This window comes from Zeus faber (assembly GCF_960531495.2).
Source record: "Zeus faber genome assembly, chromosome: 7".
NCBI lineage: Eukaryota > Metazoa > Chordata > Actinopteri > Zeiformes > Zeidae > Zeus > Zeus faber.
In genome coordinates, this window is record NC_137203.1 from 3,361,607 (window position 1) to 3,378,814 (window position 17,208).

At 45.3% G+C, this 17,208-nt stretch overlaps 1 protein-coding gene across 3 annotated transcripts; it reads left to right on the forward strand.

Annotated features, from left to right (window-relative positions):
- Positions 1–1,878: 1,878 nt before the first annotated feature.
- Positions 1,879–17,163, forward strand: rufy3 (RUN and FYVE domain containing 3; the record flags this gene model as incomplete). 3 transcript variants are annotated; one of them, XM_080003996.1, is made up of 18 exons in its annotated part: positions 1,879–2,318; positions 5,951–6,124; positions 6,697–6,814; positions 7,094–7,195; positions 7,287–7,410; positions 7,857–7,921; positions 8,071–8,136; positions 8,228–8,297; positions 8,492–8,584; positions 8,769–8,852; positions 9,030–9,197; positions 10,217–10,314; positions 12,552–12,671; positions 13,441–13,564; positions 14,826–14,902; positions 14,988–15,015; positions 15,591–15,668; positions 16,424–17,163. In XM_080003996.1, 18 exons carry the CDS (start codon positions 2,048–2,050, stop codon positions 16,565–16,567), a joined length of 2,004 nt encoding a protein of 667 aa, XP_079860122.1. In that variant the 3' UTR covers positions 16,568–17,163. The 3 variants fall into 3 exon arrangements, with proteins under 3 accessions (XP_079860122.1, XP_079860124.1, XP_079860123.1); XM_080003997.1 differs by lacking the exon at positions 1,879–2,318 and adding an exon at positions 3,723–3,900; XM_080003998.1 differs by lacking the exons at positions 12,552–12,671; positions 13,441–13,564; positions 14,826–14,902; ... (1 more) ...; positions 15,591–15,668; positions 16,424–17,163 and adding an exon at positions 11,623–12,351.
- Positions 17,164–17,208: the final 45 nt, after the last annotated feature.

Here is a 17,208-nt window from a genome sequence, read left to right on the forward strand (position 1 = left end):
TAAAAAAGATAAACGAATATAAAATAAAAAGATTCATTTTGGTGACAGACACACCAAATACATTTTAACCACTGATGTGCGTTTCTTATTAGTCACGGATTTGAGTGACTAAAAATTACATTAAGAACCAATTAAAATATATTTAGTTCAATAAAGGTATATTATGCGATCGGGTCATTTGACGGTTTCCTTTGAAACGGTTTCAAAGTTGAGAGTTCGGGAGGACGAGGGGCGGACCTCTGCTCCCACCGTGTGGTCAGAGGGACACAGCAGCCGCTGAAGCGTTCCCTGAGTTCAGAGATCCATCTCACATTTCTCACTTGGATTTTGTTTCCAATTTTCATTTTCTATTTAACATGTGGAACCAGGTGGCACACGAGAAGGATCAAACCTGGTATGCCCTGGAACGCCGAGTGGGAAACATTATTACCATAATAATACTAATGCATTATTACATTATACTATAGGCGTATTAACTCCTAATGTGATGCATTGCTGTAACTCGTTCATTATTTTTTTCTCCAGAAGTTTTCTCAATATTTAATAAGCTGGGAGAAAAATAATTGCACATCATAGAAAACAGTTACTGGCAACTGTGGGTGTGCTGTGCACTTTGAAACGAGGGTAAGGGAAAGATTATCAGGATCGACCATAACAAGTGTCCACAACATTAATCTGGATGTAAGTCTTCAGCCCAGCCCCCTCGCCCTAACAGTAAAAGATAACACCTCATCCATTTATGATGGGTGACTATACTGTACATCAGACCTGCTGAATGGACAGAAACATCAATGGTGTTTAAACACAATTTGCATTCCTTCCAGAAACCACTTCACACACCATACCACACAAACCACATGTTCACAAGGCTTCGGTTTAATTATTTATAGTTAAAATGTATAACAGCATCACACATACAGTTTTTATAAAGTTATCAAATATACCCGACAGTGCATCTCTGGTTGTCCTTCATGAGCAGTTTACGTTGTATTTGTTTCTGGGTTAATTACTAATTTCCCCGCAGTCGGTGCAAATACTTTGTGAAATAAGTACTTTGATCACTGGTGTCTTCTGTGGTATGACGGAGTGGTAGCTCAAGTGTTAAATATTATTGTCGTTTTTATCATAGCTAAAATGTACATTATTTTGCTTTATTTGTGAACTACGTCCTATTTTTGTTGTAACATATGCCAAATGAATTAAATACCATAAAGTTATTGAATTAATTAAATAAGGACACCCTAATTTTAACTATATATCCGCCTTTATACAAAACATGTCTAATTATACTCACAAAAATGTTAAGAAATAGATAGATTCGTGGAAATGTGTGTTCTGCTTCGAATAAAAATAATATATATATATATACACATACGTACATGCATGAATTGTAAACCTGGACTCGATTTTCGGGCTTTATTGGCCATATATTTACATATACAATACATTTGACTCCGGTTTTCAGTGACACCCAGTACATTAAGAACGAACAGTAAAGATAAATAAACAAATAAAAAAGGAATCAATAAATAAATTATAAATAAATCGAATAAATTGATAAATAAAATACTGTACATATAAAAAAGTAGCGCATAGAGAAACCCAGATTCCTCATTCGCCGCTGAAACGCCTGTCATGACACGTCAATAGCGCCGCCACGTTACTGCGGTGTACGACCGACTGAGCGCTGCATGGGACGGATTGCGCTCTCCTGTCCTGTCTTTCAGTGCGCCAACCTATGGTGGGGAGAGCAGGATCAACACCTGACCAAGATGGCGGCCAAATTTGCGCGTCTGGCTCAGCGTATCGAGGCGTGTGAACGGTTCGTCCGAAATATCGCGAGAGTGGCACGGGAGCGTCGTACGGGAAAGAAGGCGCTTCCAGCAGCAGGAGACGCGGAGCTCCAGAGCGGAGCGACCTGCAGGTGAACCGGGAAAGAGGTCCGGCTCACCGGGTCCCCACCACCACGACCGCCGCAGCCCTCTACGGCGGACTATGCCGCTGACCCGTTCGCTGAGCCCGTAAGGTTAACCAGACCCGAGGAAGGATGGCGGAGGGCGACGCGAAGCCCGGAGAGCTGCACCTCCAGCCCGCGGTGCTGCCGCGAAGTGCGTCCGCCTCTGGGACGCCGAGCTGCGGGGACGAGAACGGGCACACCGCCGACGCCAGCCCGGACGAGACTTTTTCCCCGACTTCTGTGATATTCTTCAAGGAGGCGCTGAGCTCCAGCCTGAGGTTCGGCGGGACGGGGTCGGTGTCACCGACTCCGGTTCGCCAGTTCGAGTTCCACATCGAGAGGACCAGGTCGAAGAGCAGAAGTAAGTTCGTTAGCCGCTAGCAACTAGCTGTCACTTCCAGGAAAGCTAGCTGTTAGCCGTTAGCTCCTGTGTTTGTTGTGACAGCTTGACTCCAGCCGCCCTTGGGCTATTTACCCGCTGTGTACCGTCGTATGTTCTGTGTACTGTAGTGTTTTCAGTACATTCGCTGTACGCAGAGTATAGAATATGATGTGGTACATTGTACTCAGTGTAATGTAGTATATTCAGTGCACTGCAGTGTATTCCGTGTGCCCACTAATCGTGTGATTGCTGTTTCCGCATAACAGTTTTCCATTCCGCATATTTGCTGTGAACTCAGCGCGCAATCTTCAATGTGGAAACTATAACTGACGATTGGGAAGCATCCGTATCATTACATTAGTAGGATCTTTGTTTGGGACCCTGCTGAATTGTCATCTATTGGTGTTGATTGTGGTTATCCGCCTCTATAACACCGAGAACGCGTCTTGGCACCGGGGTTTCAACGGGTTTCAAAATGAGATGGAGTTCTCTGATCTGCCGGGTCTGTGTCCAGCATAGGAAATTGTGATTTTCCTTCATCTAAATTGAGCATTTCTGCTCCTTGAACCTTGTGAGTCACGGTCACATCACTAGTGTCAGCCTGTGGTCGGAATGCTGAAGCCACTCATCTGTCACACATGGTTCAGTAACTGGATTTATTCCACATCCAGCCTCCTGCTTAAAGTCGGGAATGCTAGTAGGTGCTTGAGGGTAGGGTCAGCCTGGTTCTGCATCATTAGAATCGGATGGAGACCCTGGGAAGCCCCCGCAGACCCCCATCTCTCACACACACACACACACACACACACACTCACACCCCCTTCTCCTTTTTACGCATGCACCATCTGCTCACGTGACCGTGTGTTCCTCTACACAGCATCTTTGTCAGCCATCTTGGTCAACACCCACCCAGAGCCCTCACTGCGGTGCACAAGCAGTCCAATCAGAGTGAGCCGGTGCTACGCTCACCAGAGGAGGGTTGTGGTTCTTAACACCGTGCTCCCTCGCATCTTAAATCCCCCGGCTGCACTGGAAAAGGCAGAGCAGGAGGAGGAGAGGGCAGGACAGCAGCGCTTTCTCTCTCGACTCATTTTGTAAAGGACAGGGGAGAAGGATGCAGACATAAAGGGAAGGAGAAGCCAGAAACCCCTTCGTTAGCCTCCTGGAAGCTGCTGTCATTTTTTTCTTCTTCCCCTTTTCCTTGATGCCCTTTCCTTCCCCTGCTCTTGGACAAACATCATCACCATCACCATCACCAGGGATCTTTTTTGGGGGGTCTCTGAGCTGTTATTTTTGGGCCTCCTTTGCGTTTGGCTCCTGCAACAAAAGCAGCGCTCGTCCTCTCGGTGGTGTGAGTGTTGCTTTAGCATCAGCTGAGTCATCATGTCTGATCTGACGCCTCAGAGCGATGCCCCAACCCCCACCACTGACAAGATCACCCAGGCCGCCCGGGAGACCATTTACCTCTGCAACTTTCGCGTGTCCGTCGACGGCGAATGGCTCTGTCTGCGCGAGCTCAACGACATCTCCCTCACCCCCGACCCAGAGCCAGCCCACGAAGGTAACGTGTCGGATTAGCCTGTTGTCCAGGGCGGCTAGGGCGTGGTGATGGCGCTGGTCGCCAGGCAACAGCAGATTGTTAGTGAAATCTAGAAATAATTGCCATTTCTGCTCCGTCATGTTGGATTTCGGGAATAAGGATGATGCTTGTACATAATCATTTTGTGTTTTGATGGCTCTGCTTGTGTGTAAGGCGAGGCTTGGTGATTAATCAGCCTTGGCTGAGAGATTAAATGCTCTGATTTTAGAAATCTCTGTATTTACAAAATAATGAACAACTGCCTTTTATTTTTCACCAAATCATTTCCGGTATCCATTTTCGCCAACGTAACCAAATGCGACATCTCCGACCAATCACGCAGCAGAAATTGGGCTTCCACATTGTTGATGTTCTCATCCGCTCCCGTCCTGCAGAGACCCGGACAGGATCCAACCCCAGTCCACAGAACAACAGCAACAAACAACTAGTGTATTTGTAATGACAATAATTTTTTTACATTTTTTATTACAACATCAGCTGGTCCACAAAATGTGATTATTTGATGCACAGACTAATTTAATTTAAACCAACTTGTGCATTTGATTCAGCTAATTGTGTCTGTTTGCCCTTGCTGTCCTTCAGTCTCACCCGCTCTCTGCCTTTCCAAAATTCAGACATCTGTAATAAGATATATTAAGATTTATCTCCTTCCAATCATCTGCACAGCACATGACCAAAAAATTAATTTAGACCAACCATCTATCAATCAACGGGGAAACAGATGTTCTGGAATAAGATTCAAGATCCAAGAGGTTTATTCGTCACATACATACTTTCATACATGTATGCAGTGAAATGTTAATAAATATGAGTAGATTCTATTAATCCAAGAACGTATGTTTTTGAAACCGCTCATCATAATTAGTATCTTCACTATTGGCTATTACATTACATAGTGACATTGATTTAATTTTAAAGATGCTTTTAAAATGACTTTTACTCTTGCTAATTACACATAATTTCACCACTATTCCAGTCCAACATCTCTATATCTGAACGCCACCTCCAGCCCATTTAGTTTCCTGATTTCCCTGTTTTCTTTCATGCACTATTATTTCTTTCTCTAACAGTTGCAGCAAAAAACAAAGAGGTTTAACACAATAAGCAGAATGTAGCGGGAGCTTCTCTCCCATCCTTAAATGGAATTACACACACATTTTAAATCAAACAAACAAAGAAAATTACCCAAGTCTAAAACTAATCCTTAAGTAGACGCTGCTCATCTCCAAATGTGAAAACAAACAACCAAATTACGGTTGGGGTGCTGTGTACAAATCCCACACATTAAATGCCTCGCTCAACGGCGTCACATTTCAACATATTGGCCTCCATTAAAACCATTAACTGAAAGCGTTGAATAAATAAAAAGGTGTTTGATGTTTTTCGGTACTGCCCAGCGCTACTGCTTCTCCCGAGAGAGTACACCGCAATAAACAAAACAACATCTCGGGAATGAAGGGTGTTTAAAAGCCACCAAGACTATTGTCAAAAAACTGTTTTGTTTGCTGTAATCTCATCAAACAGCATGGTTTAGTCCCTCATTTTTAAGCCGTTTGCAGTAGAGTGCCCCCAACACAAACTACAAATCAGTACCTTGGTCGCCCAGGGAAGAGAAGTGAGTTTGAGGCGCCTCCAGGTGGACAGCAGCGGTGCCTGGAAGGAGGAACGCCTCCTCCGAAAAGCCAACCTGAGATGACGAAACGGACTCTGCGTTTAGGGTTGTGCCACGTGAACAAACCACTCTTGCGTACGACATGGCGACCTCTTGATGACAACGGAAGACCCTCAAGCCGCTCTGCCTTGGCTTTCTAAACCAGATCTGGCACAGCAGAACCTTCTTCATCTTCTCGACATGTAATCCGTTTCCCTTGACGAGTTTAGAACCTAAGGGTTATTAAAAGGTCTGCTCCAACAAAACCTGCCTCCGCATCATTGCAAAGTCAAGGCTGGTGTCCTAACACAAGCACGCAGACTTATTTATTGACGTCTTTTTTTTTTGTTGCTGTTGTAGATCCCAAGGATCCTATTGCGATCGAGAGGCTCAACCTGATGAACATGGCTAAGCTGAGCATCAAAGGTCTGATCGAGTCGGCGCTGAACCTGGGCCGCACTCTGGACTCAGACTACGCTCCCCTGCAGCAGTTCTTCGTGGTGATGGAGCACTGTCTGAAACACGGACTGAAAAGTACGAAGCTGCCGTCTTCCCTCTGAAACCCGTCCGCTAAAGCTTTGCTCCTACGCTGGAATGAGTCGTTATGTTGGTTTGTTTAAACGTGAGAAGTAAACGGGAGAAGTGTTTTCTTGAGGCAACCGTCAAATTTAGATATGGCTTTAATGTAGCTGCTCATCAACGTTGTTTCACACACTTCTTGTGTGATGAATTAATTTAATTCATGGCAAGGTGAGCTTATTTCTGTTGGACATTTCAAACACGAGGGCAATTAAAATGACTTCATAAGACATAAAATGCATTTAATAAAAAATAGATATACTCAATTTAAAAACTTTGTCGTTAATTTACACCAACCCATTGAATGACCGCAATAGATTGATTGATTGATTATTTCATGAATTATCGCACTACATTTAGTGCTGACCAAAATATATTGGTGAAACAATGAAATTGGTCGAAAATGTAAATTTGCTGTGTCACCATATTTGCCTCGAGGGAACTTTTAAGTTGCTCTGATTGGTTAATCAGTGACCCAAATTCACAACACGATATTTACTATCAAACTGCTTTTCCCCCTTCATCAGCCAAGAAGACGTTCCTTGGGCAGAACAAGTCGTTTTGGGGAGCCTTGGAGCTGGTGGAGAAGCTCACCCCCGAGGCAGGAGAGATCACTGCCAGCGTGAAAGACCTGCCGGGGCTCAAGTGAGTCAGTCTGGGGCCCACAGTAGGAAAAGTTCAATGTGGTTGAATTAATTATTATCTTAACTTCCTTATTCTTGTTGAAATTCAGATTGGCTGTGGATTCTTCTCGGAAGAACCACCGCCAGTTGAAATCGGAGACTTTTTAATTTTAAGGAACTAAATTTGTTGTCGTTGGTAATTCCTTAACTTCACCCTTGAAGGGCGTGGTCCGCATGGAGCCGGAGCAGTTTTCTGTGACTTCCTGCGTGTATCCTGACAAATCCTCCTGTCTTCCCGCAGGACGCCGCTGGGCAGAGGGCGGGCGTGGCTGCGGCTGGCCTTAATGCAGAAGAAACTTTCAGACTACATGAAGACGATCATCAACAGGAAGGACCTGCTGAGGTCTGTTCAGATCGCCGGGCTTTCAGATTACAGCGTTACCGTAGCTGGCTGACAGGGTTTTAATCCGAGCGTCCCCGTCTGGGCTCCGCAGTGAGTTCTACGAGCCCAACGCCCTGATGATGGAGGAGGAAGGGGCCGTGATCGCCGGCCTCCTCGTCGGATTGAACGTGATCGACGCCAACCTCTGCATGAAGGGGGAGGACCTGGACTCGCAGGTTTCTACGCCGTTCTTGTCTCTCGTCGCTCGGGCTTCACCTCCGGGACGACGTTCCACATGCCACAACTCGGAGCCCGTACGGCCAAATGTGTCGGGAGATCTTATCAAACGAGGGGCCTGTGTTTGTGTTCTACTCAATTAGACTCCAAGTGCGGTTCTGCTCCTGGAGGAATTATTCATCTTGTCTTCACAAAACCTCCTTTTATCATTTCGCTGACAGGCAATATCTGTCACTAAAAACGGAAAAATAGCCGCTTTGTGTTTTATTTACCATCAAGTTGTGGTTTTGTTTTGGATGAGTACCAGTGTTGTACCACAAGCTACTATTGTTTGTTTTGTTGCACATTGAGATGCCAGAGTCCTCTTGTTGTCATACTTTATTCATTGTGGGATGTTTTATGAAGATAGATGTCGTGAAAACTGAAAACTCTCCTTTCTCTGCAGGTTGGAGTTATAGATTTCTCCATGTACCTCAAAGACGGCGGACACAGCAGCAAGAGCACAGAGGGGTGAGACAGGCCCCCGTTCATCAGTATGAACTCTCTGCGACATATCGATGCGATAAATGTGAGACTATAAATGGCTGGATATCACCTGGGATCCTAATGTGGTGATTTTTTTGTTGTTGTTGTTTTTTTGTTTGTCCCCCCGACTGAAGCGATGGTCAGATCACAGCCATCCTGGACCAGAAGAACTACGTGGAGGAGCTGAACAGACATTTAAGGTTCGTCTGAAAGCCTCTTCTCGCCCCAGTCCCCTCCGAGCTCTGGTTCAATGTCGAATGTTAAGGTTTTGCAGTGTTTGTTTGTTTCCAGTGCTTCGGTAAACAACCTGCAGGCGAAGGTGGATTGTCTGGAAAAGTCCAACACAAAGCTGACAGAGGAGGTGAGACTGGTATCCTAAATCTCTGGCCTCATCCGTCCTACCTCCACCCTGAAGGGGCCTGAGGGGGATCCACCATTTTCGGTGTCAATGACAGGAATGTGACACGATTGTTGAATACGTCATAAACGATGTTCTACGATAGCAAACGTTATCCATTATTTGACATTATCTTTGTTTTCATGTTCTCTCCAAAGCTTGCCGTGGCGAACAACCGGATCATCACCTTACAGGAAGACGTGGAGCGGGTGAAGGAGGAGAGCTCGTATCAGCTGGAATCGAACCGCAAGGTAAAGGAACCGACACACGACACAACGTGATGGTGTTTGGAATTATTGTTTGAATTTGAGAAATCTTTGGAAGCATGGGGCAGCTCCTCTCTGGGCTTTCTGAAATGACAGGTGTCATAGCTGATGAGGTGGGAGGGTGATCAGGACTCATTGCTGATCAATACCCTCATCGTTTCTGTTTCAGTCGCTGAGAAGTGACTCGGCAGCAGACGGACAAGCACTGGGGGAATCACGCAAGCAGCTCAAAGAGGAAACTCTGCTGAGACTGGTCAGTTGGCCTCCGTCTTGGACTTTGTTTTCTTTGTGGTGGAGGTCGATGGGGCGGCCGTTTGATGGAGGTCATTGATATCAGTGACACCCCTATGATTGATTATTGATTTGTTATCGGCAGAAGGAAAATTCATACTTTTTTTATGACAACAAACTGAGACTGGTCGATCCCCAGGACGTGGAGAAGGAGCTGGAGGTGCAGATCGGGATGAAGCAGGAGATGGAGCTCTCCATGAAGATGCTGGAGAAGGACATCTGCGAGAAGCAGGACGCGCTGGTGGAGCTCCGGCAGCAGCTGGACGACCTGAGAGCCATCAACCAGCAGCTCAGCCACAAGTCCCAGGTCAGCTTCACCTCTGCCCTGCCGCTGCTTCACCTCTGCCCTGCCGCTGCTTCACCTCTGCCCTGTCGCTGCTTCACCTCTGCCCTACCGCTGCTTCACCTCTGCCCTGTCGCTGCTTTATCTCCTCGTTCATCCCCGCCACTGCCTCACCCCTGCCATGTCGCTGCTTCACCCCCTGCCATGTCGCTGCTTCACCTCCGCCCTGTCGCTGCTTCACCTCATTCACCTACACCCTACCGCTGCTTCACCTCTGCCCTGTCGCTGCTTTACCTCCTTCTTCACCCCCGCTCTGTCGCTGCTTCTCCTCCGCCATGTTGCTGCTTCACCTGTGCCCTGTTGCCGCTTCACCTCTGTCCTGTCCATTCTTCACCTCTTTCCCTCCTCCATCCTGTCGCTTCTTCACATCTCTTTGTCCTCCACCCTGTCGCTAGTTAGCATGCTATCCAACCACTAAACTAGTGGCACCGGTCGTGCAGCCGATGCCTCGTGAGCTGTTTTTTTTCCCACAATGCAACTATGAATATAAGTCTTTCTTAGATTTAAAATAAGATAAAAAAGAGTGTTGTACAAATAAATTCTATGGCTTGAAATTCCTGCAGATATTTTTGGGAAATGGCATCCTGCATAGAGGATGTCCACTCAGGGGCCCCGCTTTCATTTTGGCCCCAAAAATTCAGATTCAAGAGGGTGGGCGCTGTCAGACCAAGCATTTAACTTGAGTCTGTGAGTTACTTGAGAAACAGTGTTTTGCGCTGATCAACATCATTTTGAGGAGCTCAGGACGCCGACTGACTCAGACTGGTTGGAGCTCCTCTCGGTGGAAAATGGATTTGGCTTTTCAAAGTGTTCACCATCGAGCTGTCAGGGTGAAAAGCTTCCATAGGAGCTGCAGCTCGCAGGGGCCTGGTGGGACCTGAGCGCCCTCTAACGGTGGATTCCACGTTGAACGCGTCCTCCGCCCTCAGAGCTGTGATGGAACAGTTGTCGATCATGTTTGTTGTCTGACGGTGTATCCACAGAGCGCGGAGACGGGATCCAAACAGAAGAGCGACGCCATCGCTCGGCTGGAGGAGAAGATCAACCAGATGGCAGGAACCGTCAAACACCTGGAGGGAAGGTGAGGAACCTTAACCCGCCTGTATTTATTCTGCAATAACCAAGAGTAATGATTTGGGTTAAAAAATTTGTATGAAATAAAAATGAAGAGGCACAAAGTAGGCTGTCACGGTCATAACATTTTAGCCGAAAATGAATTGGCCTACAATATTGCGATTAATGAGATACCGTATTTCCTCAAATAGTGACCGGGGCCTTTATTCACCTCCACTGCAGAGGATCCCAGGCCTTTACTGGAAGCAGCTTATATCAGAGGCAGGATTTTATATCCAATTCCCTCTGTTTATTAAGTTTATTTGATCATATTTTTGGATGTATTTTGAATCAACTTTCCATCTGCGTGCCATACCATGCCAACACATGTATGGTGAAAAAAGAGAGAGGTCGTAGCTGCTCTAAAAGTTGCACTTGTGGTGGTAGCCGACGGGGGAATTACAGTTTTCAGAGTTTCCCTTGAACGCAGCACTTCCTCCGTTGGAGCGCTGGGGAGTGATCAGCGCGGGGCGTTTGCCCCGAGAAGTGATCTGCTCCGCAGCAGCAGCAGCAGCAGCAGCAGCAGCAGCAGCAGCAGCAGACAGTCAATTCATTTATACATCGGCAATAAAATGAAAGTGTTTTATTTGTATTTGCTCTGTTGGAGCTGCGGAGCTCCAATCAGTTTTACCCCGGTCTGCGTTTGAGGCAGGCTTTTATTTGTTCGTGTCCGCACCCCTGGGATTTATTTTATTTATTAGATTTACTTTATTGGACTTCCGGTTCATATTTGAGGAAATACGGTTATTATCTTTTTTTTTTTTTTTTTTTTTTTTTGGTTCATTTTGTTTAATCTTATAACAGTGTAATAATTAACTTTATTCTCATGAAGAAGAGCCATTTGCCAACATAAAACAAAAATTCAGCTTGATGGCGGATTTCCTTTCTAGCATTGGTTTAAAATCCCCCCTAAATTTAAAACATCAAAACATAAGACTGATGAATCCAACGTTTTAACAAAATTATTCCAATCATCTCAAATAAACACAATCAGGCAACGGTGTAAAAAAGCAGTCGATTCATGTATTTATATTTCAATCAATTGAGTTATTATTTGTTAAAGCAGCAGCGTGGACTCGCCGTGTACGACAGTAAAATGCAACATTGCTTATATTTCCTTCCTGCAATAATTCCTCCTTTTTGTTTCCTTTTGTCATCGGTCCTTTTTCATTATTATAATTTTTTTTTCATTTCATGACATTTATTTTCCCCCTTTTTACCTTCCATCTTTTTGTTTTGTTTTGTTTCAACATCTTCTTATTTGTGACCCAAACAGCGATAAACACCTGGTGAAGCAGGCCAGAACGCTGAGCTCTGCGGCAGGGAAGCTGCTGCAGGCTCAGCCCTAGGCACCGCGCCCGCGACGAGGAGCTTAGAGTTTGACGAGACAGGACCCGGAATGAAACCCTGCAGAAAATAGAAATAACCCAAACTAGGAATCCACTTTTAGTTCTGTTCTTCTTTCCGTCTGATTCTGCCTCCCGAATGCCTTTCCAGTGTCCAGACTGGGGGGGAGGGGGGAGGGCAGGCTTTTAGCAGACGACGCTTCCCCCGCGTGCTCTGGCGGATTTTTAGATCTTTTCTCAAAGCGACCTCCTGCCCCCGTCGGGCTTCCTGCGGAGAAGAAGAGTAGAACCAAACATCCCCGGAGGAGCCGGCCAAATACGGATGGATATGAAAGACGCTTTTTCCAAAATGCAGGAAAAGCCTCCTGGGTTTTAGGAAAACGGGTCAAATTCTACATCTCCTCACGTGTTAGAATGAGAAATTTGGTTGGACCCGTTTCCCAGATTTAACGCCCGTCCATCTCTTAACTTATCGATTTGAATGAAGGTGGAGGGCTACAGCGAGGAAGAAGACGTCTTAAGCAATCCTAATAGACTTTGAATAGTTGTTTTTTTGTTGGGTTTTTTTCGTCCAAATTTGCAGCAGGTTTAACCCCCCGGTCAGACGAGTTACATCCAGGGCAGAATTACTTCAATACTTTCAACTTGTATGTGAACAATAACATTGGTGTGAACTGTAGTAACCTCTAGAATAAAACAACTCAATAAAAACCGCTTGCTTGGTTTCAGCGTCGCCGACTCTTCCTTGACTCTCGGTGCACGTCCCCCAGAGCGCGCACCCATTTTGTTTGGGTTTTGTTTTGTTTGTTTGTTTGTTTCCTTAAGTTTTTTATTTTACCATAAGTTCATGTCATCCCAGATCCAAGCAGGCGGAGCGGGAGCGGGACTCGGCCGAGGAGGCAAACCGACTGTTCAAACAGGAGTTTGGAGACAAAATAGAGAGTCTGCAGACGGAGGTGGAGCAGCTGAAGAAACACAGGTACCTGTTCCAAATACGCAAAGAAGATTCAAAAAACACAACTACGCCTTTTCAAGGATTCCTTTTTAAATCTCTCCGACCCTGCACCCGGGTCGAAACTGGATGGCGGGGCTGTCAGAGGAAAAGAAGGCAGCTTGAGCAGAAACACGTCTGTTCATCAGCAATGAAAGTGCTTTAAGACATAAAATGGGGAGGGGAAAAAAAACAAACATAGAAGTAAAAAGCTCAAATCAGGTGCAGGCGAAGCGCTGGCTGCACACCTCCGTACCCGAGTAACGACACACTTTATCTGCCTCTGATGGTGAACCCCGCCCTTATAGGCGAGGTTCAGTGGTTGTTCTGTACTTGCGTGTAGTCTGTTTGACGCACGCCCCAGTTTTTGGAACCTCTGCTCTGACCTACACACTTAAGGACGACATAGCAGGTCACAAATCCATGCCCGTTGGGGTCGCTAGGATGAAAAATAAAAACATCAAAATAAAAATCATTTCAAGTCGTTCGTGGAGCAGTTTCTAACATCACTGTATTGGGCCGGGATTTAAAAGCAGTAACTTACGTTGCCATGGACACTACGTCCATGGTAACAAGAAGAGACTGAAATCGGACGTGTGTGTGTGTACTGTGTGTGTGTGTGTGTGTGTGTGTGTGTGTGTGTGTGTGTGTGTGTGTGTGTGTGTGTGTGTGTGTGTGTGTGTGTGTGTGTGTGTGTGTGTGTGTGTGTGTGTGTGTGTGTGTGTGTGTGTGTGGCGTGTTTGTGATGTTGCTGCAGGTCCTACTTGGAGCTGGAGCTGAGGAAGGAGAGGACACTGAGGACGGATCTTGGTCCTGACTCCCCGTCCAGACGACCTCACACCCCACAGGCAGAGCCACGCCCGAGGGAGCGCATGGAGAAGGTCTTTGTGGGGAATATTTATCTATAAGGGCCGTGTGTAATATAATAATATCAATATATTGTGATATGAGACTAGATAGGGTCTGGGGATTTGGTTGTGGTAGTTATAATAATAATAATTATTATTATTATTATTATTAATAATAATAATAATTATTATTATTATAAATAAAGATGCAGGTTAGCAATACATTGTGATTGTTCCATAAAACACATCGTATTGCGCTTACGTCGCTGGAAGTTCCTCCTGTGTCGTTCAGTTTAAATTTCTCAAGAACGGTGTTTTAACAATTACCATCGTTCCTGGACCGCAGTGCGGACACAAAAGAAAGGCACGCTTCCTACCAAGGTTCTTAGAACTTCCTGTAGTGTAAACAATTTGTGTGTCTGTGATTACAATTTTCGGGGTTTTGTGAAACGCAGCACGAGTTACAGTTTTCAGAGTTTCCATTAAACGCAGCGTCTGCTCGGGCTGTTCTGTGAACGCTGCGCGGTCCACAGGGCACAAGTGGCTGGATGTGAATAAGCTCCGGGAGGCGAAGGTTCGACTTGTATACAGTAACTGCGGATGATGATGTCACAAAGCGCCCCGCCCCTGAAACAAATTAAATCACGTCAACGTTCTTCTACTGCCGGTAAAATTACAACCGTTTTTCACTCATTTCTGCTCCAAATGTACATCGATATTGATCAAACTCAAACGTAAAGACGTCTGCAGCGTCCGAGTTCTAACGAGGCCTCAAGCATCTCTGTACGTTACTGTGGTTGTCGTGTTCCAGATACTTTTAGCCCAAAAAAAAACAAGATTAAAAATAAAAAATCTGAGCAAAAACAACTGAATGTCATAATAAATTGAAGGCGTGTCAGAGTAAAGTAAAACAGTTTTCTGAACCTAAACAGACTGTTCTAGATCTTCTGATCACTGTCATATTATCCACATTGACGATGATTGCTTCTCATTTCATGTGTGTATGTTATGAAAACTCAAATGTGTTTGGAGTCATTGGTTCCACTTAAAATGTCGTTTGAGTTAGTTAAACCTGTATTTCTTTAGGTTTTCTCAAGTTAAAATCTATTATCTATTTGGTTTTTAAGTTGAAGAAATCTACAAATGAAAGCACATCTTTAAATTGGAACCAATGACTCATTTTTATTTTCCGTGTATTATCAAATTATTCATATTGAGATATTAGTAAAAAATGTTGATTTTTCACTTTTTGATTCCTAACAGTGTTTGAAAAAGCAGTGAAATGTTTCCTCAGGACTGGGCGTCGCTCAGGAAGGAGAATAAGGCTCTCAGGGCGTGTGTGGAGGACAGGAGCAGCCTGAGCTCCAGCCTGTAAGTACAGGTTCTGTTCTGCTGGACAGGCTGTGACTTCACTGCTGCTGTGTCATCAACTGCTGCTTTCCTTGTTTCTCTAAAGGTCGTCGTCTCAACACGAGGATGAAAAGGTAAAAGTCTGAACTTTGAAATAAACACAGTTACAGAACATGTCGATCTTGTTTAGTTGATTAATGTGGTGATGTGTTGTGTCCAAAACTCACTTTAAAATCCTTGAAGTTCATAATGAGATAAACTGCTTTACATTTTTCCAGGGGACCCTAAAGTATTAAATCATCTTCTAATCACAGTTTTACTCGTTTTACTAGTTTATATCTTTAAAAAATGAGCCAGTGCAGCCCTAGCTAAAATGAAGGCCTTAACTTTTATTATAACGTCTGAAATTATTATTTTAGAGGCATTAAATAGTTTTCAATAAAATCCTCCTAATAAAGCCCCCTAGTGTCTGTCAACAGAGTTGCAGGTGTTACTTTAAATACATTTATTTTTTGTTTTACATGTTTTCAAATGTTTTTGTGAGAAATATATTTAGATTCAGAATCTCATTCTCCATATATACTTTGGAAGGGGGGGGGGTATATATATATTTTTTTCTTTTACTCTACACAGAACAGTTTTGTTTAAAAACGCAGCATTATCGTCAAAATTGAACTGATGTTCAGTGATTGTAATATTTCCTTTAAAGGTTGAATCCTCCCTGGATGAGAGTCTTCCCTCCATCTGCGCTCTGTGCGAGCAGCAGGAATCCCTCCAGAGGAACAAGGTACCGCCCGGGACCCCAGCAGCCACTCAACACACTGACTGAGTGGAGAGCAGCCCACGCTCAGTCTGTAGACAAAGTCTAGTTGAGCTTGGAGTTGTGAGGAGTAGAAAATAAAGTTGTTAGTTCACATGTGTGTGTGCAGGAAGATGAGCTTTTCACCCTGACGACCAAAACATTGTACTTCACTGACATAAAGGGCATTTGAAGAACCGGAGTCACATTGAGTTTTATCCCAATTTCGCATTCCTGACCATTTCACATTTTTTTAATTTTAATTGTCTCAAAATTGAACGGTACGATGGGGAAACCTTCCTAAAATGATCTCCTGGTCTCACTGACAGCTATGGACTACGACCTCAGTGGTGTGTGTTAACGCAGCGGCACTTCCACTTCCAATGAATGGACAAATACGGCAACATTAGAGAACTCTGATATCAACGTGTGAGCGTGGTCAGTGTGTGATGCATCAAAACGCCCCCAGCGACGCTTTCCTGCTTTATTTATCCAGGATTCCTCAACTGCAGTGTTGTGGACGATGTGAACGGTTTCCAAAACGAGTCAAACGTTCAAATGAAACAGTGCATTCAAGGGTCAGGGAAGGTTCGTTCAAATCGACCAAAACCCAAAAACATAGATTAAAAGGAGCCAAACCTCAGTCTGACCCCAGTACAGTCCTAAACAACAAATAAGAAAGTGTCACTTTTCTCCGGTTTGATGCCGCAGCCGTGTTGTTGTTGTTTTTCCCCTTCCCCCAGAAGCGCTGCAGGAACTGCGCCGGCGTGTTCTGCTCGCGCTGCGTGACGGGGGAGCTGCCGCTGCCGTCCTCCATCCTCCCCGAGAGCGTGTGCGACGGCTGCCACGCCGCGCTGCTGCAGCAGTACGCCGCCACGCCCACATGAGGCCACGCCCACGCTAGGCCACGCCGACCGAGCCGGGAACCCGCAGCGGCTCGACACGCGCACTGGAAAAAATGCACTTTTTTTTTTTAAGGCGGAGGAGGGTTTGATCGGATGGAGTCGCAGCTGGGAGGGACGTTCAGGCGACCTGCAGCTCCTGTGTCTTTATTTCCATCGAGTGTCCACTGAGTGGATTGGACTGAAATTCAGTTTTTAAAAGCGCTTTAAACAGGAAAACATCTCAAATCCCGACAGTTTGACACAATATCCATTTTAACTCTTAACACTACGTTGATTTTTTTTTCTCCCCGCATCCCGTCGAGGTTTTACGAGGCCGCTCTCTGAAAACAACCCGCTCCGGCGGTGTCGCATCGTGAGCTCCGAGTCCTCCTGCTTCCTGGATTAAAAGGAGGAGCCTCCATCTTCCGGGCCTCCGCCGCGTCGCCAAATCTGGGTTTTCTAACCTCGCCACCAGTCTCACCTTCTAATAGTTTAATCAGTGAGTAGGAAACTAACGATGTACTCGTGGTGTTTGTGTGTGAGGGACGTGAATGACGTGTGAATTTCTTTTAATCAACAATTAAAACTTAATAACATTCCCTGCCCCGCGGTGTGGTGTCTTGTCTTGTTTAACGGGGACTCTC